The following is a 22,157-nucleotide window of genomic DNA, read 5'->3' as shown; positions in this document are numbered from 1 at the left end:
ACCACAATTAACTCTGTGTTTTACTTGGTTTACAATCCATCATAGCAGCCTTCTCAACAAACTGGTGTTTTACTTGGTTTACAATCCTTCATTCTCTATTGTTAATAGAAATCAAATTGACTATATTGTTAGTCAGACCTGGATCCTTTTATACCGGAAACCGTTGTTCATTTTGGTATATATGGTTCATTAGCTAACTGGCTATTGAATACAAGACAACAAAATAATAATATTGCATAGTATTATCACACAACAAAATAACATCTATAATATCGCATACTATTACACACCGCAAGTTTTACAAAGTCATGATCTGATACATTTCCTTGAGCAGCCTTCTTTTATTTTATCATATGGCATAATACATCACCATATATGTATATTTCAGGATGCTTGTGCAATGTCTTGAAAGATAGCACAAAGTTCATGGGGCTTAGAGATCATAACCATGTGATCTGACCCAATGATTTCTCTCACTTCATCGAAATATGGATAATTCTTTATCATCACAAGTTGAAATTCCTTGGTTAGGGTCTTGTCATGTTCAGATATAACATACACTAGATTTATTGATGCGTATCTTTTCTTATGGCCCGACACAATATTTTCCTTAGACATTTCTTCTTCTCCATTCCCATGAAATACACGCACGGGTCTCATCAACATCGTTGCTAGGCTACAATCCTGAAATATATATATATATATATAGTTGTGGGATAGAATGGTTTATGATTGGCATTCACGTCTACATACATAATTGTAAGAAGACAGACAATCACGAGTTTAACTTTTTTTTTGGCAGAAACCACCGGGCTCTGTAACGAAGCTTAAACTCAAGCGCCATGGTCTTTCATGTGCAGGTCAGTCACACGAATATGTACTCCAACCAAGTTCACGGCATTGTGAGCTTAATTTTCTTCACAACTAAATTTAAAATGTTCGAAAAACTACGTACCTCAGGTGGACATAACTGATACAGATCCGATGAAATATAATTGGGGCCAAAATTCATAGTCGTAGGTGGATTCTCTGGCCCATCATCAAATGTGTAGATACTATCACCTCTCTGTCATTTTACGAAATCCGTTTATTAGTGATAGAACAATCATTTTTACATAAAACAAAAATTTTTGGGGCTAATAGTTTTTGGTCGCGTATAATTTTTTGTCAATTGTTATAAAGGAATATTAAGAGGTGAGAGAGGTAAGCTAACCTCTAGAAAGATTAGAGGCATACTAAGAGCAGGGCCAGGCATGACAGCAGTTACAAATACAACAGCAGAGACCTTGTGAGGAAACTTGTCAATCACTTTAGAGATTGCCAATCCACCCAGACTATGACCTACAAGAATCACTTTCTCTTCTTCTTTAATTACTTCATCCATGAACTTCATTAATGGTTCAACATATTCAGAATATGTTGGAACATCTTTTGCTTGTTTCAAGTTTATACCGGAAGTTGCAAGATCAATTGCTGTAACTTCATGACCATATGATTTTAACAAAGGTATCAGTTTATACCAACACCATGCCCCATGACAAGCTCCATGAACCAACACAAAATGCTTCTTTTTCGACTCATTCTGATTCTTCACCAATTCGGTTTGATTTTCATCTTTCATCTCCTCCATCTAATTTTCTCTATTTGCTCTTTTTATTGGAGATAATAAAGCTTTAGTTTCTTGTACTAATAAATCACCAAAGACTCTCACTATATTTATACTAGCTCTTATAGCAATTTTTGCGTACTCGACGGACCAACTTGCATTAATTATTTACTCTAGGCAGAGTTTAATATTCTAATATTGCTCTTTAATGGTGATGGTGAAAGGAAAGTAAAACTTTAGAGTGATAAATGACAAATGATTTCTTCTTCTCTTTCCTAGATAAAAGTAAAATATCATTAATAGTGGAAGTTTTTGCAAAGAAGAAGATATTGAACACAAATGAAAGACTAAAAGATAAAGTGACCTCACTTAGCTGGGCTAATGTGATTTCCATGTTGGAGCTAATTAGTCTCACATTAATTGGAAGCATGGGACTTTTTGAAATAACTTTTGGAGTGAGAAAGAGGCAAGACTGTACTCACAAATGGGTTCAAACCCAAATTCAAGATCACACCCACAAAATTAGAGTCTAAGGTTTAACAAAGTTAGATTTTCATGGCAGTGAAAATCTATGATTTATTAGACTTGGGTATAAATAAGGTCTAAGGACCGAGATGTCTTTGAAATAGTAATTATCGAGGTTGAACGTATCCAAGGCCGGCTCAAACATTTGGGAGGCCTCAAAGTTTGGAGCCCTAGATAAAGAATGTTAGGAAAAAATTTCTTAAAAGTGCTAATGGGAGGATTTGATCTCAAGATGTCTTTGAAATAGTAATTATTTGATAACTCTCGTAAAAATAAAAAGAAACATGAGATCATTTGTCACATTGGGGTGTGGAACGACAATTTTTGGCTATACTGGGATCGAGCCGCCCCTGAACGTATCTAAAGAGTGTTTAGTAGAGCAAGATTGATTTAAATGATACTTTAATCGTCTCATATTAGGAGTATATATATTGTTACTTTTTTCTGTTGAAATGTATATATATTGTTACTTGGTAGACAAAAATAGAAATTAAGTTTATACTCCTATTTCTTAACATTGCTAGCTTTATATTTATAGATAATATTATTTCCTATATGATAATATTGAGTGATTCACGTTACTATGATTCACGTCAATAAAAAGATTTTAGTTTCACTTTTGATCACATTTTCAATCACATGGAGACTTTCTCTCACACTTGGTTTCAATTTAATCTTGTTTTCCTGGATGTTGTTATCATAACTAGATTTTTAAGATTGAGCGTACAATTTCATTAAAAAAAGAAAAATATTAAGCATACAAGTAGGGTGACGTCCCAATGACCCTACTTGGTGTAGGGACACAAAATGACAAACAGAAAGAAAATGATTTGTGAATGTATAACAATGGGGTGCGGCTAAAAGCACCCGCCTGCCGTTGGCACTTCGCCAAAGCACAAACTGGGAGATATCCCATGTACAATCCGGGTGCAACAGCACTTTGGGCGGGTGCTTTTAACCCCTCCCTAACATTCAAAGGTACAATTGTTGACCTCATTTATACAATAATTTTATGTTTAATAAAATATTATTTGGTTTGCCGTGACAATAAAGTAAGTAGACTAGTAACCACAATGTGGCACGTCAAAATCAAGACTTAGAGCAAGTTAGCGGTGTTTACGACTACCTATATATGCCCGATTCGTACGTAAAACGGGTCAAGTCAATCCGGGTCTAGTCTTCAAACTATATTACATAAAAAATATTTTACTTGTTATATTGGGGGGGGGGGGGGGGGGGGGTAATGGATTGGGACAATGGTAGACATTTGAGATTCTCAAATGTCTGAGGCATTCAAATCCAAACATTTGAGAATCCTGAAAGGTCTGAGGCATTCAATCCAGACATTTAAAAGTCTCGAAATGTCCGAGACATTCAAATCTAAACATCTAGAAATGCCTGAATGTCTGTGGCATTCAATTATAGACAAAATGTCCGCGGACTTTGGTAGGCTTCATAGTTTGATGGATTTTGTGAAGGATTTGGGACAAATTAGGAGGGCAAAATGTCTTTACAAAAACAAGAGACATTTGAAGTCCATCATGTGATCAAACAACAATAATAATATTAAAATAATAAATGACCTGTCCATCAATGTCCACAAATATTTACAGATGTTTACGAAAGTCGAAAAATATATTCTCGAAATGTGAGTATAAATATATTATTTCATGTGATTAAACAATAATAATACTATTAAAATAATAAATGTTTACCAAATTTCCACCAATGTCTACAAATATTCAAAGGTCTGTTGAAGATCTGCTCAACAGACCTTCGAAGATCTGATTCAACAGACCTTCGAAGGTCTGTTGAAGACCTCCGGCGAAGGGAACCCCTTCGCCGGAGGTGTTAGAGAGAGAAAGGAAGAAGGAGGGAGAGAAAGGAAGAAGGAGAGAGAGAAAGGAAGGAGGAGAGAGAGAAAGGAAGAAGAAGGGGGAGAAAGGAAGGAGAGAGATAATGGAAGAAGAAGAGAGAGAAAGGAAGAAGAAGAAGAGGAGAGAGAAAGGAATAATTTATTTATTTTTTTTGGTAAAGGTGGCCGGCCGGAATTTTTTATTCCGGCCGGCAACCTTTTGCCGGAGAAGAAGGTGAGGTGGACAGAGATGATGTGTTAATTGTTAGATAAGGTGGACAAAGAAAAAGAAAAAAAATAATTACAGAATTGCCATGGGGGTAGGATTGGGAGGTTGAAAAAAAATTGGGGCCATTTAGGAAATTTTGGGGCCAAAACGAACTGCCGGACACAATTGGGGGCCAAAATGGCCAGTTGGTCACAAATCGGGGGCCAAAACGGAATTAACCCAATATAATATGCATTACACATTTTGTCAATGGAGTCAAGATCTTGAAATGTCTCCAGGACATTTCGTCTATGGATCAAATGTCTTGAAATGTCTATAAAGACATTTTGTCTACAAACTCAATGTTTTGAAATTGTCTATGAAGACATGTTAGCCCACCACCCTAGTTAGCCACTGATCACTGCCAACAAACTTACGACCATTAGTTATGATATCACTTAAATCTCTTCATTCCAATAACAAATAATATTACATAGTCTAAACCATTAATTTTGTGTAATAGCAAATAATATTACAATAGCCGATCTCGTTTGGGTGATTTCTCCTAACCAGATCAATTTGCTGGCAAAATAAATCCGGAGTAGGTAGAGAGAGAATTGATGAGATAGAAGAAAGAGAATAAAAATAAATTAGAGGTGGTAGTGGTGGAAGGAGAGAAGAAGTAAAAGAGAGGAGAAAATTAATAGTGGTGATGGTAGCTGGAGATAGTGGTAGGAGATGAGTAAAAAGAAAACGTTTTTTTCTCTTAAATTTTGCCACCCGAAAGAATTTGTCAAAATACATAATTTTTGTTTGAAATTCTGTACCCCGAAACTATTTTTATCTCCCCCAAAGTGTCGCCCTATATATAACTAATATTTTTCTTTTTGATGAACTTATATTTTTTTGTTGAAATTGATGAACTTATATATATTCTATATAACTAAACAGAAAGGTTGTGAAAACACAAAATAATTAAGACATTTTCTCACTTTATTTTCTACCGGAAAGTCGGTTTTCACCCTTAATTGAACCAACCGAACGACAGAAAATCGATTTTCATAGAAAACTTGATTTTGGCGGTCAATTTTTCATGTATCAAACGGACCCTTAAAGAACAAAAAAAGATGAATAAAATTATTGAGGAATGGGAGGAACAAAGGCTGATTTAAGGATAAATTACTAGTTTTAGACGTATAACATCACATGCTCCGGTTGATCATGCAACTTATGCATTTCTTGTCGGCCTTCTTCCTTGAATTTTTGAATTCTTCTTTCTGCGCGGTTAATGAAATGTTTGGTGACAAATCCATTATATAAAACAGAAGGAAAAATAATGATTGGGACAAACATCCTTTTTCAAATATGAATATTGTTTAGGAACTCCTGCTCATTTGCAGTATAATCCTTTAATCTTTAAGATCCACGTTATTTTAATAATTTAAGGGAATGAGTACCAAAGATAATTTTCCAAATATGTTACTTGCCTTTACCTTCGAGAGATTAAACCTTTATATACGTACGGGCATGATCTATTAAATTGGAAACTCCAAGATCTAATTTGATTTGGTTTTCATGTGGGATAACTATTGGGAATCAAATTCTTTTCGAGTGGCTCCTCAATCAACCAAACTTACTGGCCTATAGACAGAGATAATCGTGTGCAATTAAAGAGGAGTAAAAATTGAAAACCTTAGGATACCACTATGTATAACAGTGGCCGATTGACTAAAGGGGAAGGGAGACTGGAAATCACTTTAGGAAGCAGTCGGACAGAGAAGAGACGACAACTAAAATTTGAGATTATTTGGCAGCAAAGAATCAACCAACGGAGAAATATTTTGGGAGCATTATTACATAGTATTATTGTTTTTATTGCAGATAAAGAAGAGTCAACGCGCATTTATGAATCTTGCTATTATTATTATTCTTCGCGGGTTTTGGTGTACATATCGTGTTGTTTCACGGTATGTTTAGATTTGTCTTATCAAAAAGAGTTTTTGAAGATGTCAGCTTTGTGAAATTACGAGAGAAATAAAGATTATCGATTTAAGTTAATGGAAAGTTTTTTCCAACTCAAACAACTATATATATTTTACTCTTCTATGTAACACATCTAAATAATTTTTTTCATTTCCAACTCAAAAGCTATCATTTTTTTTCATTTCTTTTAATTTAATCAATACTCTTCTAAGTAATGCAATTAAATAAGTTTTCGTGCGAAAGGCACGGGCTATACTCTAGTTAGTATGAAATTGTGTTACATTCTTTTCATCAATATTAATTAGTGATATAGAGGCAATAGCTAAGAATTATACAGAGTTGATTGTTACATCCAAAAATAAAGACCAAACCCAAGAATTAAGATCATCTTCGACAATGGCCTTCGTAAATCGTTCATTTTGGTATGGTTCCTTAGCTAACTGGTTATTGAAAAGAAGACAATAACAAATATAATATCACATACTAATATCACTCACATCAAGTTTTATTCATAGTCATAATCTGATATGTTTGCTCGATCAACCTTATTTTATTGTATCATATGGCATAAACACGTCGCTATAACATATATATCATGATGCTTGTGCAATATCTTGAAGGCAAGCAGAAAGTTCATAGGGCTTAGAGAGCATAACCATGTGATCAGACCCAATGATTTCTCTCACCTCATCCACATATATCATCACAAGTTGAAATTCCTTGGTTAGGGCCTTGTCTTGTTCAGACATAACATAAACTACATTTATTGATCCATATCTTTTCTCATGCTCCCAAACAATATTTTCCTTATACATTTCTTCTTCATCGTAAAAAAATAGGCACGGGCCTTATCAACATGAGTGCCAGGCTCAAATCCTGAAAAGAAAAATGTGTATATATAAATAAGACAAATGCTAAACGAAGCTGCATAATTGCTTCATAAAGCTATTTACTAGACACAACCATTTATTTTTTATTAAATTGCTAAACAACACCAAAGATCGATTTATTGGTTTTATCTAGCAAATAATTTTTTGAATCTTAGATTGCTAAATACAACTATGTTTTAACTTCCCAAAATTATTTACTAGACACAATTTTTTCTTTAACTAAATTATTAAACAAAAATAAAATTGGTTGTATTAGTGTTATCTAATATCTAAAAAAAAAATACTTAAACGTGTTATAGGTTTTAAAAAATATACATTATTTTTCTGTAGTATGATTTTATGTAGTATGACTTTATGAAATATACATTATTAAGGTTTAAACTAAGCTTAAAAATATACAAAGTGATTTTATGTAGTATGATTTTATGAATATCCCATGGGATTTTTTTTTTTTTGTTGAAAATATATCTGTTGGTTTTTTTTTGTTGAACAGTATCCGTTGGACTTGATAAACTAAAATTCTAATTTATAAATACCCGTTCGACTTGATAAACCAAAATTCTCATCTATAAACACGGTTTGATTTAATGAAATATACACTATTAAGGTTTAAACTAAGCTTGACTAAGTCATAGTAGTTAGGGTTATAGAAGATACTTGGTGATTTTATGTATAATTTTATGAATAAATATTTGTTGGGTTTAGCAATTTCAGACAAAATTCAATTAATTTTATTTAGTTATTTTGTGTAGTAATTTTTTTAGAGTTGTGTATAGAATGGAGGAGAGATTCGATTATACTTGATTTTTGGTGTTGGTGTTGGTTAGCAATTTAGGACACAATTTTAGTTAGTTTTATTTAGTTATTTTTGTCTAATAGTTGTCCTTAGCAAAACTGAAGTTGCATATAGTAGCATCCATAAATAAATTAGATCGTTTTGGCATTCACGTGTACAAAATTGTAACAAAGGTTAAACTCAAGTGCCGCGAACCTTGATGTGGCTAGGGAAATCATACACAAATACTTAAAACTCCAACCAAGGGTACTCTAGGCACTGCGAGCTCAACTTTCTTTGCGACTAAAACTAAAATGTTCGAAAAAAACACATACCTCAGGTGGAGATAACTGATACAGATTTGATGAAGTATAATTGGGGCCAAAAGTAAGAGTCGTAGGTGGATTCTCCGGCCCATCATCAAGTGTATAGATACTGTCGCTTCTCTGTCATTATACGAAATCAATTTACGAGTGATGGAATTATCATCCTACATAGACAAAATATTGGTTGGCCAATGCCCCAAATATGAGGACCCCCACTTGGTTTGGTGGGGTAATACGCCAAAATATTGGCATATGTCTCTTCTGTCTGTACTTTGTGCACACACCGTTTTAAATGTCAGTCCATAAAGCTTTATATATTACTAGGGTATATCCCGTGCCCTAGGGCACGGACACTTATATCAATCAAATGTTACGAAATTTATTGTTATATTTTATTGAGAGAGAGAGAGATTTTTATTAGTCATTATTTTTTTGTATTATTTTTTGGTTTCTTTTCTCTTAGATTAGTTATTATTTTATTGAGAGAGAGAGATTTTAATTTCTTTTTTTAACCCTTCAAATTTATGTTGTTTCTTTTTTTTTCTTAAATTAGTTATTTTATTTCTAAGAAGGAAAGGATTATTGTTTTTTTAAATAGGTAACTTTGTTTCTACGAAGGACTATATTTTAAATTTTGAGAAGGACTTCTAGACAATATCCTTTATTAAGAAAGGATGTTTGTCCCAGTCATCGTTTTCCCTTCTGTTTTATATAATAGATATTTTATTGAGAGAGAGAGAGAGATTTTTATTAGTCATTATTTTTTTTTATTATTTTTTGGTTTCTTTTCTCTTAGATTAGTTATTATTTTATTGAGAGAGAGAGATTTTAATTTCTTTTTTTAACCCTTCAAATTTATGTTGTTTCTTTTTTTTCTTAAATTAGTTATTTTATTTCTAAGAAGGAAAGGATTATTGTTTTTTTAAATAGGTAACTTTGTTTCTACGAAGGACTATATTTTAAATTTTGAGAAGGACTTCTAGACAATATCCTTTATTAAGAAAGGATGTTTGTCCCAGTCATCGTTTTCCCTTCTGTTTTATATAATAGATTATTAAGCACGTAATCCTAAAAATCATTTAAATATGACCCTCGACCCTAAAATCACCCTCTTTCATTCTTTGCGGAGATAAAGAAGTCATTTGTCGTCGACAACTCTCCTTCATGTCATCGACAACTCTCCTTCACCTAGCTTATGATGGAGGAACCCCACAAAAAAATCCATATCAAGAGTATCGGATGCGACACCTTCTTGTCCTCACCGAAAGGATTGTTGTCAGTTGTTGACAAAAAGAGAAGGAGAGAAGGCGGTGTCATGTCAAGACGGTGGTGGTGGTGAAGAAAAAAAAAGAAGACGAGGGATGAACTGAAAAGAAATGTGGGTAGTTTATTTAGAGTGGGTAGTTAATTGATGCGGGTGGCTAATTAGTAATAGTGGGTAGTCAGCTTTTAGGTTTAAGTGTTCTGTGGTAGTTTTTGTTTCTTCTATTTAAACTAAATCTCTGTAATGCAGAAAGGAGGAGAAAATTAATTAAGTTGTGGTTTATGTTGGAAAAATAGGCGTTTAAGTTGAAATGGAAGGTGGAAAAATAATCGATGCATAAAATCACGTTGATCACTAGACTTCAAAGCTCGATAATATCGATTCTTTTAGACAGTAATTCGCCCCCTTCTGGTATGAAACACGAGTACACAACGGGTCAGAAATTATGCCTTTCGGATACGATGAAGCCCTTCAACAACTGCTTGGTTCAAAGTATGTACGCTTTGACCAAGACCAAGAACACTCTGTATTAATAATCTGATAATGCCAAAGAAAAAACCCGACTTCAATCCACCAAAAGAAAACAAAACACTTAACAAAAACTAGAAAATAATTTTGAGAGAGAAAATTGTAGCAAATAGAGAGAGATAGAGTCCGGATTTTAGTGTATACAATTCAACATGATGGAACCAATTTATAGAAATGGGAGAGATACCATTGCATCCCATCACATGGGATGCATCTCATATATAGCATTTCAAATTGAATGGGTATACCGATTCAATCCTTGATGGCGGCCATCCCGCTAATAGGCCTCACGGCCAAACCAATAACAAGCCCAAAGACCAAGATCCTATATTAATATAAGTTTCCAATTTAGTATTTAGGGTTTCCATGTTTAGAGTCCTAGCAATCAAGGAAAGTATTATTAGTAGTTATATTCTTTCTTTATTTGAGTCTAACTAGGAAAGTATAATCTTTATATAAGAGAAGTCCAGTCTGTCTTTTAAGATACAATTGAATTATCAAATACAAAAATCATTGATTGCATCTTCTTTGTTTATAGTTATTTCAGTTTATCTTTAAATTATTTGTCGTTCCTTCTTTAGTTTATTAATGAGTTCTACTACTTTTACGCTTCCGCAACAATCTACATCAGCTGGTATCATGAGCCCGCAAAATCCTGATACAGAAAACGAGAAAATTTTTTCTCTACCCTTCACCACGACTTCATCTCTCCACCATTCTTCGTCCCTTCTTCTAGAACCTCCGGATCCTGCGGAAAGACAAAACGTTTTCAAATCAAGACTAACCGTCAACAATAAGGTGTGTGACTTTATTATTGACGACGGTAGCGAAGGAAACATGATATCACTTCGCCTAGTCAAAGCACTCGGTCTTCCTACTTACAACCACCCTTGCCCGTATAAACTCGGTTGGGTTTTGACAAAAACGAATTGGAAGTTAGCCAACAATGCATATTATCGTTCTCAATCGGTTCTCACTATCATGACTATCTCTGTTGTGACGTTGTTGACATGGAGTACTGTCATCTCATCCTAGGACAACCATGGATTTTCGATGTTGATGCCGTACGTAGAAGTCGTAATAATACTTATGAGTTTGTTTGGCAAAAAAAAACTTGTCATCCTTCTTCCGCTTAAAGAAAACCTGTCATCGACTAGAGAGAAACATGAGGTAACTGCTCCACCCAAAATTTTTGAACCTTTTTCTAAAGATGATTCTGGTTCTGAATCAGGTTCTCAATCTTTTATTGCTTTCCCTACCAATAGCGAAACCCATGAATCCAAGAAACCCACCAAAAAAGTCAATCTAAAACATAATTCCAGTCCTTCAAAACATCTGGTTACAATTAAACCCTCAACCGACTCAGAGAAATCAAGGAAGCACAACAAGAAGGGCAATCAGATTCATGAAGAAAAATTCAATGAGACCTCATCAATTGAAGAAAAGATGGTTCATCATAGATTGAAGGAGTGTTCACGTACAATGAAAAAGAGGTGGTTAGAAGCTCGTATCAAACCCTTGGAATTCTACATGGTTGAGAAAAACAAGTGTGTTGAACATGAACCTTTTCAATTTAAGAAGTTGCCAGAAGATAATGGAAAATCCTTAGAATCTTACAATGTTGATGAGAATAAGAAGATTCAAATTAAGAAGAAGAAGAAGAAGTGTGTTAAAACTGAACCTTGTCAATTTAAGTGGATTAAAGTTAGAACTTTTCAATTTAAGAAGAGGATGAAGATGAAGATGAAGAAGAAGAAGAAGAAGAAGAAGAAGAAAGGTTCAATTATATTTAGAGATAAGAATATATTAAGCGAGATACTACGCGGAGTCCCAGTGGAATCACTTATGAGATTCAAGTGTGTATGTACAAGATGGTGCAACTGGATTGAACAAGATACTGCAGCTATCAATTCACACCGTATCCGATCTCAACAACCCCATCTCTTTATCGGTGTTCTAGAACAAGGGCCAAAAAGATGTCGTTATCCTGGAAATTTTTCCTTTAGAGTTGGCACCGTTTATCAAGAGTTGGATTTTTATTTGACAACCGATTTTGTTTGTCGAAGATCATGATCTATTACCACGGTATGTAAAACGCCTTCCTGGTTTTATCATAGTGTTTCAAAGCCTGTAAACGATTTAATTTGTCTAATCGACTCAAAAGCATCTTATTCAGTTCGTTATATACAATATCGCCGCTCGAAAAATAACACTATGGATTAAATCATTAGTAATACCTATAGAAGAACAAAAGGGTGGCGATCATGATTGGTTAGACTGGCTTGACGGAAGCAACCAACTTAAATTTGATCCTTGTACTACCAAACACAAATTAGTTTGTGTAACGTATGTAACTAGGTTAGGGTTTTTTGTTTCAAATGGTAGCCCAGTGGATGTACCTACATATTATAATTTTTGTGAAGTCTTGCCAATAGGGATTAATACATGGAGAAGGATCAAAGAGGTTCTACCTTTTAAATTAGTAGAATCAAATTCTGCTTATGTGAATGTTTCTATTTACTGGATTACTAAAACGCTTTTCGCGTTTAATATACGTAATGATGAAGTTGGTCTTTCATGCATAGTGGCATTTGATATTACAAGCGAGAGGTTTAGAACAATCAAAATCCCTAATTTTGTTTTTCATGAGCACCCAAACCAATACATGATGTATTTGAAACATATACTTCATCCAATAGCTGGTTTGATACAAGTAAGAAGTTGTGTAGCTTTGTTGTTTAGAACGGGGGGGTTACATTGTGAAGTTTTGGATATTTGAAGATGATAACAAAGATGATGAGATGATGGATACCAACAGAAAATGGAGTGAAGAGACTATCAAATTACCTTTTTGTTTCCGTCATGTTTATTTTCATACAATCGAAGGTATAGATGACGAGATAATCTTCAGAGCTCATAAACATAGTGGAGAGGATAATATCTTATATTATTTCTTCAACCTAAAAGATGATGGGAGATGTCGCAATTTGTTGGAAGTCTCTTTTCTACAACTGTTTTTGCAATCTTTTTTGCAATATGGGATTGAAGCTAGTGATTTAGTCCAAGTGGGTGTCCTTCGAACCCAATGAAACTTTCGTTCAAAATGGGAACTAAGAATTGCCTTGGTGATGTCATTGTATGTGATACCGCCAATCTTTTATTTTTCAAAAGGTTCGGGAAGAAATTCCTCTAAAGATTTCGCGGTTGGCGAATTTGTTATGGTATTTCATTCCAAGATGCAAACTCCAGTCGACACTTTCAAGAAAGTCGGTCAGAAGAAATTTGGTCCATTCAAGATCCTTCACAAACTCAACGACAATATTTCAAACACTTTCAATGTCGCCGATATCTACCCGTTTTATCCAGATAAGCCAATTTATGACCACACCAACTTGGGGACAAGTTGTTCCACAGAGGGGGAGTATGATGGCGGCCATCCCACTAATAGGCCTCACGACCAAACCAATAACAAGCCCAACGGCCAAGATCCTATATTAATATAAGTTCCCAATTTAGTATTTAGGGTTTCCATGTTTAGAGTCCTAGCAATCAAGGAAAGTATTATTAGTAGTTATATTCTTTCTTTATTTGAGTCTAACTAGGAAAGTATAATCTCTATATAAGAGAAGTCCAGCCTGTCTTTTAAGATACAATTGAATTATCAAATACAAAAATCATTGGTTGCATCTTCTTTGTTTACAGTTATTTCAGTTTATCTTTAAATTATTTGTCGTTCCTTCTTTAGTTTATTAATGACTTCTACTACTTTTACGCTTCCGCAACAATCTACATCAATCCTACTGTTCACGTTCAATGCATGAGAGGATCTTCCTTTCATTTAAAGAGCCACTTCCCCCCAAGACTCTCTCCATCTATAAATCAAATTTTGAAAATCTCCAACAGTTTATTCTAGTCCTAGATAAAATTTTATATACTAACTTCTTTCACTGCTTTGAACGGGACCTAATAGCGAGGGCTGGTTTTGGGAAGATGAAAATACGATGTCCCGTGTCTCGAGCACGAACTGTTGGGATCCCTCCTTATATAAAAAGGATTCCTAGTTAGAATAGGATTTCCCCTATTCGTTTTTTGGGGTGAAATAGAAGTTTCTATTTCCAAGCCTAAAATATGAATCCTATTTCTATTGGAATACTTCCTTATTTTTCATTATAAATAGGGAATGAAAAAGGAAGAAATTATTCATACTTCCAAATAAGAAAGTATCCTCCCAGTTGGGAGAGTTACTAGAGAATCCTTTCAGATCAGATCCTCTCAGATTAGAGAGAGATAGAGATCAGAGAGATGAGAACAGAAAGAGGTCAGAGAAAGAGAGATTTCTGAAGTGGTTCTTTCAAGAGAGATTGAAAGAGAAGAACATTTGTTTGAAGAAAAGAAGATTATTAATCTTGTTAAGCAATTTAGTATGTGTTATCTTCTTTAGGCTTTGTGGTAATCTTATTAGTCATTTTCTTGTTTGGTTTATCCACAACAGGTTTGGAGAAGAATTAGTTAATCCTCTATTTGTTTAGGTAAGAATTGTTATCGAAGAGTGTTTATACACATATTGAAGAATTGAACTATAGGTTTGGTGAAGAATTGTGTAACCCATTATTCAATCATAGTATAAGATTTCTAGACTAGGTCCCGTGGTTTTTTACCTTCTATCTTGGAGAGATTTTTTGCCACGTTAAATAATCTTGGCGTCTTTACTCTTACATTCACGTCTTTTATCTTCATATTCATGAACAAGTTAATTAGGCTATTTTTCCTAACACGAACACCCCCCGGTAATTCAAAGACAAGACATAAAATGATGGGGCAATGCTTGAGACGTCGCACTATCAATTGTCATAAGGAATGTTAAGAGCAGAGAGGTAAGCTAACCTGTTGAAAGAGAAGGGGAAGATTAAGAGCATGGCCAGGCGTGATAGCAGTTAAAAATACAGCAGCAGAGACCTTGTGAGGAAACTTGTCAATAACTTTAGAGATTGCCAATCCACCCAGACTATGACCTACAAGAATCACTTTCTCTTCTTCTTTAATTACTACATCCATGAACTTGATTAATGGTTCAATATATTCAGAAAGTTTTCGAATCTCTTTCGCTTGTTTCAAGTTTATGCCCGAAGCTGCAAGATCAAGTGCCGTAACTTCGTGACCATATGATTTTAACAGAGGTATTAGTTTATACCAACACCATGCCCCATGACAAGCTCCATGAACCAACACAAAATGCTTCTTATTTGACTCGTTCTTCTTCACCAATTCATCGGTTTGATTTTCATCTTTCCTCTCCATCTAATTTTCTTAACTAGCTCTTTTTAAATTTTGGAGAAGATGGGTGTATCTACTAAATCTTTTACTTTTTATACTACTTTTAACCACAACAGACACTCACTATTTCTATCTCACACGGTGGGCCGACTTTCAATCATTCACTCTTGGCGGAGCATAGATGATATTATTTGTCCTCTTCGATGGTTATGGTGAAGGAACATACTAGAATTGTAAAGTGATAAATGACAAATGATTTCTTCTTTTCTTTGGTAGATAAAACTAAAATATCATTGATAGTGGAAGTTATTGCAAAGAAGAAGATATTGAACGCATTAAAAAGATGAACAAATATAGTGAAATTCTCTTTAGTTGAGCAGACGTGAATTCCATGTTGGAGCTAATTAGTCTCGCATTAGTTGGAGGCATACGGTGATCAAATCTAAGTGTGTTTGACCTCTTGAGCTAACTTTTGGGGTGTGAAAGACACTGTACTCGCAAATGGTATCAGACCAAGATCCAAGTTCGCACCCACTAAGGCTTAACAAAGTCTTTCAGGTCTTATTGTGGAGGAGGAAAATTGTCTTACATAGACACAAAAAAAAAAAAAAAAATTCTGTTAGGGGTGGGGTTAGTGGTCACTTCAAATGTGACACTTGAGCTGTCATAGAAAATTTTGGGAAAATGGCTTCTCCCCTCCAGATCTTCCAAATCTGAGTTAGGGTTGTAAGATCCACAATCTTTCTACCAAGAAACTTAACCATTAGTTATATATACCAGTCAGTTCAAGCACAGTGCACCTCTTAGTGAGAGCAACTAGATCTAGTTATTTCTATCAAGAATAAACTCAACATTAAGAGAGAAAAACTCAATCTAGATTGATCTATATCATTTTTTTAGAATTTCTTTGGGATTTCAGCTGTCGTCCTTTGGTGGATCTCGTCAAGACCAAGTCTGTTCTTGCATTACCTTTGTCTTCTAGCTTCGTTCAGTCGGAAGCAACGGCTAGTCATGCCTTTAAATGACTCACTTCTTTAGGGGTTGTTGATTTCTTGACTTTATATAAATACTTTGATCTTATAGTCATGTTCACTTCATCTCCCGTTCTTGGATCCCACTTTTACGATGTTCCGGCCAAGATTTCGCCGGCCAGTGTTTCTCCGGCCTAACTGAACGAATGGTGAACATTTTGGTAAACTCAAAACGTGTCAAGTCCCCTGTTCCTCCTCTTGGCAGGTGTCCCCTCAAATGTAATCCTAATATTATAACATGTGTCAACCCAAAGACTTCTTCTTCAACCTGCTACTTTACATTCTTTGGGCTCAGCTCAATTTTATTTCCTACTCTAGGGCTTATATGTTCTACTACTTGGGGCACCCTTTCAATCATGGACTTTACACGCGAGCGTGGGCTTTATTCCTGATGGGCCAACCATTTGATCCTGGTAAATTAATTAGTTATATTACTCAAGTTATTACTAAAAAAAAAAGAAAAAAGTTATTACTAGAGCTGTGTATTCCTGTCATGGAGCGGCATACATCCGTTTAGTTACCGTTCGAAGTAGATTTGTCCTTTACTTGTCATGGAGTACAACTTTGTTAACACTCTCTCCACCCTTAGTAGCCTTGCTATATCTTTTTGCTCATTCAATCGGGTCTTTTGAGTTGAAGTGGATCAGCGACCCTAGCTACTAGGTATTCAATTTTTCTTCCTTTGGTATGAAGTTGGATATTATTTCTCTATCGAGAGAAGTCTGGAGGGTAATCCCGGAGTCAATCGATTCCATACTTCAGAACTTATATATCTTTTTCGAAGATGTTAAGTTCTTGTTTTATCCACCCTGGGAGTTATGCTTTGTTGTGTTTTTGGTACAAGTATGGACGGATCTGTTTGAAAGGTACATGAAGTTGTATTGGTTTATAGGGATCCCATGCTCGAGTCTGGATTGGTTGCAGTGGACTATGGCTTTGCTACACTCTTGTTTGTTAGATTCCGTTGCCATTGTGCCACTTTTGAACGATGGTCTGACAACTGCTAGATATGAAACAGCTTGTCCGACGGTTAACGATAAAGCCATGAAGGTTACAATTAGGAGTATAAGCTTCAACTTGTATTTTTCGATTTTGAACTCCATTGTTGTAACTGTGTTTCTCTTCTGTAAACTCTGCTACTATAAATAATACAATGTTTACAGTTGTTCTAAAAAGAAAAAAAGTTGTTGTTTTCAAATGAGTGGGTGGTGGTTACTAACTTACTTGTCATTATCAATGTCGTCTTTGTCAATACAAATACTCTACTGAATCCACCTCCATGAACCGCCACTTGAACTGCTCCTCTCGCGTGGTCGCGTGTTTACTCACATATCACATGCCGTTTATGTGTTTAGTCTTGTTCTTGTCAATATTGACACCGTACTTAGTTTTCTAAGTGTCGAGTTATTAAGTGTACAAGGGTTTTAGGATTCAATGACCCTACTTGGTCTCACGAGACAACATGACCACAAAAAAATTGTGCATATTTAATCCATGCACAATTCTATAATTACGTGTTGACTCATCCGGATAAAAGAACGGTCTAGACCGTAATCGAACTCTGAAAAACTTAGTCTTTTAGTAAAAAAATAAAAATTCTATGTACTTGTAACATTTCCCTTTTTTTTTGTTGTTATGTGCTTATTGCAATGTGACATGCCTTGTGAACATTCTCGCGTTTCGCTTAAATTTTTTGTATCTTCTAAGTGATGGGGACAGCGATTATGTTATTGGTTGGAGACGTTAGTCATAATCGTGATGGGATCTTTCCACCGAGAGATTACACAAAGGATTGATTCATTTTCTTACTGCACATATCACTATATTTTAAGACTTGGAAGCCTTTAAATTTTAGAATAAGCTAGAACAATGAATGGTTTCTAAAAAAGCCTTTGATCACTAGAGGCTTACTTTTAATTTGTACATTATATTATACAGTAAGAAAGAAAATCAATGCAACAAATTCAAGAATTGGAGAAGGTGGTGGGAGAGAGAAATAGAGTGTTGTTTGTGTATGAAAATTTAAGAGATAGAATTAAGGGAAACTAGTGTTGCTTAATTAGTAGCCTGGGAACATTGGTGGAGGAGGTGATGAGTATTGGAATCCAATATCTGGTGGGAGGATGACATCATCCACTGGTGGTGGTGCAGGGGTGGAGATAGGAGCAGGAGGTGGAGGAGGTATTGGAGATGGTGGTGGAGGAGAGTGTACTGGTGGTGGTGGAGAGTGAACTGGTGGTGGTGGAGAGTGAACTGGTGGTGGTGGTGGTGGTGGTGGGGAGTGAACTGGATGTGGTGGAGAGTGAACTGGTGGTGGAGAGTGAACTGGTTGTGGTGGAGAGTGAACGGGAGGAGGGGAGAGAAGACTGGTGGAGGTGGAGAGTGAACTGGTGGAGGTGGAGAGTGGATTGGTGGTGGTGGAGAGTGGACTGGTGGTGGTGGTGAGTGGATTGGTGGAGGTGGTGAGTGTGAGCGGAAGCATTAAGATGAGTCCGAGAGTGGGACGGTGGCAAGAGAACAGTCATAATCATTAAGATGTGCCGGACGAGAGGTAGTTCTCTTCGGTCCATTCATGATGTTCCGAGTGTGAGCGGAAGCAGACGGAGTGGAGGTGCCCGCATAATTGGGGACGCACGCAGAATTGCGAGTTGCATCTCCCCCTGAGGTTCGTTCGAGGAGGAGCGTCGAAAAAATTTCGAGTTGCCGAGGCATTACCGTCGGGAATGATGGGGTTGCCGAGGCATTTCCGTCTTCACGAGAATATGTTGGCACGATTAACATCACATGCTCCTGTTGATCATGCATCTTTTGTTGGCCTTCTTCCTTAAATTCTTGAGCTACTCTTTGTATTTCTTCTTTGCGCTTAATGAAATGTTTGGTTTCAAATATTGTTTTACATTCTTATCATGAATAATTAGTGATATTAGAAGCAATAGCTCAGAATTATATGGAATTAATTGATGAGTCCATGGGTATATAGACCAAAATAATGTTCACAAAGGGTTTAGGGTCCAATCTTGTCAAAAAATGGATTTGTAGTCCTTTTGTTCTTGGGTCTAAAAACCCTTACTATCTATACAACAATTCCATCCGTGTCCTAAACTAATTTCGCGAGATTTTAAATTGTGGGGCCGGACCGAAAATCCCAACGGTTTAATTAACCGTGAATTTAGGATAAATTATAAGAAAATAAATCGAAATTTTCTCAAAACGAAACGTTTCCGAAAATCCTAACCTAAATCTTCGAAACGCCATTACTAGAAACTAATCAAACGCTGAAAAGAAAGAAATCAAATTTGGGTATGATTTGGGGGATTTATTAGCAAAAAACGGATAGAAACAAATCATAATTTCTCTCTCCTCTAAACAGATTAGGAAATCAAATTTTCTCTCTCTTCTTTACAGATTTGAACCAAATCAATTTTCTCTATCTTATTATGTAATTTTTTTCAATTCAAATCAATTTTCTCTCACTAAACTTTGAGATTTGGAAAGAGTATATTTTTTTGAATCAATTTAGCGTGATTTGGGGGTTAATATACAAAACTTATATATCACTTTCTCTCACTTAATTTTCAGATTTGGAAATAGTATATTTTTCTGGAAACATTACAACAACATTTGTTTTCGTTTTTACTCATACATAAATACACATCGACAGGGCCGGCCCAAGTAGTTGAGGGGCCTAAAGCGAAAAAATTTTTGAGGCCCTTCTCACATTCGCTATAAAAAAAAGTCAACTTTTTAGCTGTAACAGATAAATTAGTATGCAAAACATAACTAAAATGCATAAACCTGAACTATATACTATATATGAAGATTCAAACTTTTCGTCATATTCTTTGATCCTCGCTATATAAGAAATAGTTAGCTTTGAAAGTTTTTTTCGAACACATGCCTTATAGTGAGGGGAGAAGATCTAAATATGAGAGAACCAGATAATATAATTATTGTTCGACGAGACCTGATTTTAAAACTAATTATATTAATATTATGTAACAATAGGATATTAGTTTATTGTTTTTAAAAGAAGAACATCAAATATAATAAACTAAGAGAATTAGAAAAAAATAATAATAAATATCATAAAAATGAAGGCGCAAAAATAGAAAAGAAAGGATTTGTAATCTGTAGAGTACAGAGAGATTTGCAGCAAAAAAAATGAGAGTCGAGAGATAAATCTTAAAGGTTTGGGTTTTTGGCTTTTAACATAACTTACCAGAGAAAATGAAAACAACAAAAATCTATATAGAAATAGAAAAAAATATATCTAAAAGAGGAAAAGAGAAAGAAGAAAATATTTACTCCACTAATTTCTTAATTTAGGTTTTAGAAAGAGAGAAGGAAAAACGTAGGGTTGGAAAGACGTTTGTAACAAAACGAAAAGTAGGAAAGACGTTTGGTTTCTTAAATATCTTTGTGGGCCCCACTCTTTAATTAGTTGTCACCCCCCAAACAAACAATAGTTTGCAACGAAAAGAAAAGCAGGAAAGACGTTTGGGCCAGGACTCAACTGGGTTTAGGCGTTTGGCTGGCCTTTACAATTTTTTTCTTCAAAGTGCCACTAATAAACTATTATTTTGGGGCCCTCCCCAAAATGAGGCCCAAAGCAGCCGCTTTGGCTGCTTTGGGCCTGGGCCGCCCCTGCACATCGAATGCAGATTATGAAACAAATGCGTAAATTATGTGTTATTTATGACGAGGAAACCAACATTTCTCATGTATACAACGTAATTTATCAACTGTATGTGCGTCATGTTCAATAAATTACACATAATTTCTTTTACATTACACATCGTTTACATTCTGTTACAAAAAAATCGTTTACACTATATTGTCGAAGAGCATATGTAGTCTTGAGCGGGACAAACAACATTTATACTATATTGTCGAAGAGCATATCCAAATGCTTTTGCACCACCAGGAAACAAATGACCAACTTCAGTAAATATTTTATCCCAGCCATCAGATTTTAGTTTTGTGGTCTTACTTAGATTGGATGATTCTAGGAAATTCCACAAGTAACAGCAAAACTACAAAAAGAAAACATATACATTTGTCAGCAAAACATATAATTTACTAGAAACGACATTTATAATGTAATAAATTATGCATACTGTTTGTTAAACTTCATAATGTGTTAGGAGACAAACATAACTCTAGTTTGAATCACAAGGTCAGTGTTATGTGAAAAAATGTGTATAATGTGCAATAAATTACATATAATTTTTGGAACATTTATTGTACTATACACGACAACTATTTTGGGAAAAAAATACGCGTAATGTTGAATAAATTATATATAATTTATGCAAATTTATAAGATGTTTTTGATATTATTTATAAAGTATATATAATTTGTAACAAATTATTTTACATTCTGTTATAAAAACATCGTACAGAAGATGTTTGCGTTATGTATGTGTTATGTTCAGTAAACATCATGTAATGTCGTGTAAATTATATATCGTTTACATTCTGTTACAACCAAATCGTACTAGATCTACTCTGGATCAAAAATGATATGTAATTTATTGTAAACGATCCGTAATTTATTTTAAATTATATATTGTTTGCATTCAGTTATAACAAATCGTACTAGATCTTCTCTGCATAAAAAATTGTTCGAAAACCTTGATGAAGATTTGAAAAAATGATCTAAAAATCAAAATTTATAACCTAAAACTACTAAAAAGTAACAAAATACATAGAGACAAACACTTCTTAATCGAATAAAATGAATTGTAAAAACGGATTTAACATTAACATCATAAAATCGGTTATGAATCTTAGAGAGAGAAAATACTGAATAATGATGAAGATTTGATTAGATGATACAGAGAGAAATTTGATTATAATGAAATCCATGAACAAAGTTAAAGATACAGATGA

General features: G+C 34.7%; 2 protein-coding genes across 2 annotated transcripts; both read right to left on the bottom strand.

Moving 5' to 3' along the window:
- Positions 1–218: 218 nt before the first annotated feature.
- On the bottom strand, positions 219–2,123 carry LOC147570392 (methyl jasmonate esterase 1-like). Its single transcript, XM_086672725.1, has 3 exons — positions 1,214–2,123; positions 956–1,066; positions 219–684 (listed from the first exon to the last, which is right to left on the bottom strand). Exons 1-3 carry the CDS (start codon positions 1,628–1,630, stop codon positions 385–387), a joined length of 828 nt encoding a protein of 275 aa, XP_086528851.1. The 5' UTR covers positions 1,631–2,123; the 3' UTR covers positions 219–384.
- Positions 2,124–6,653: 4,530 nt separating this feature from the next.
- On the bottom strand, positions 6,654–15,301 carry LOC147570391 (methyl jasmonate esterase 1-like). Its single transcript, XM_086672724.1, has 3 exons — positions 14,845–15,301; positions 8,178–8,288; positions 6,654–7,053 (listed from the first exon to the last, which is right to left on the bottom strand). The coding sequence occupies exons 1-3, from the start codon at positions 15,256–15,258 to the stop codon at positions 7,000–7,002; spliced, it is 579 nt and encodes a 192-aa protein (XP_086528850.1). The 5' UTR covers positions 15,259–15,301; the 3' UTR covers positions 6,654–6,999.
- Positions 15,302–22,157: the final 6,856 nt, after the last annotated feature.

This window comes from Eschscholzia californica, unplaced genomic scaffold (genome assembly GCF_041429995.1).
Source record: "Eschscholzia californica isolate CP2 unplaced genomic scaffold, dmEscCali1.0.p SCAF_1, whole genome shotgun sequence".
Taxonomy (NCBI): Eukaryota; Viridiplantae; Streptophyta; class Magnoliopsida; order Ranunculales; family Papaveraceae; genus Eschscholzia; species Eschscholzia californica.
This window is presented reverse-complemented; position numbering and strand designations above follow the sequence as displayed.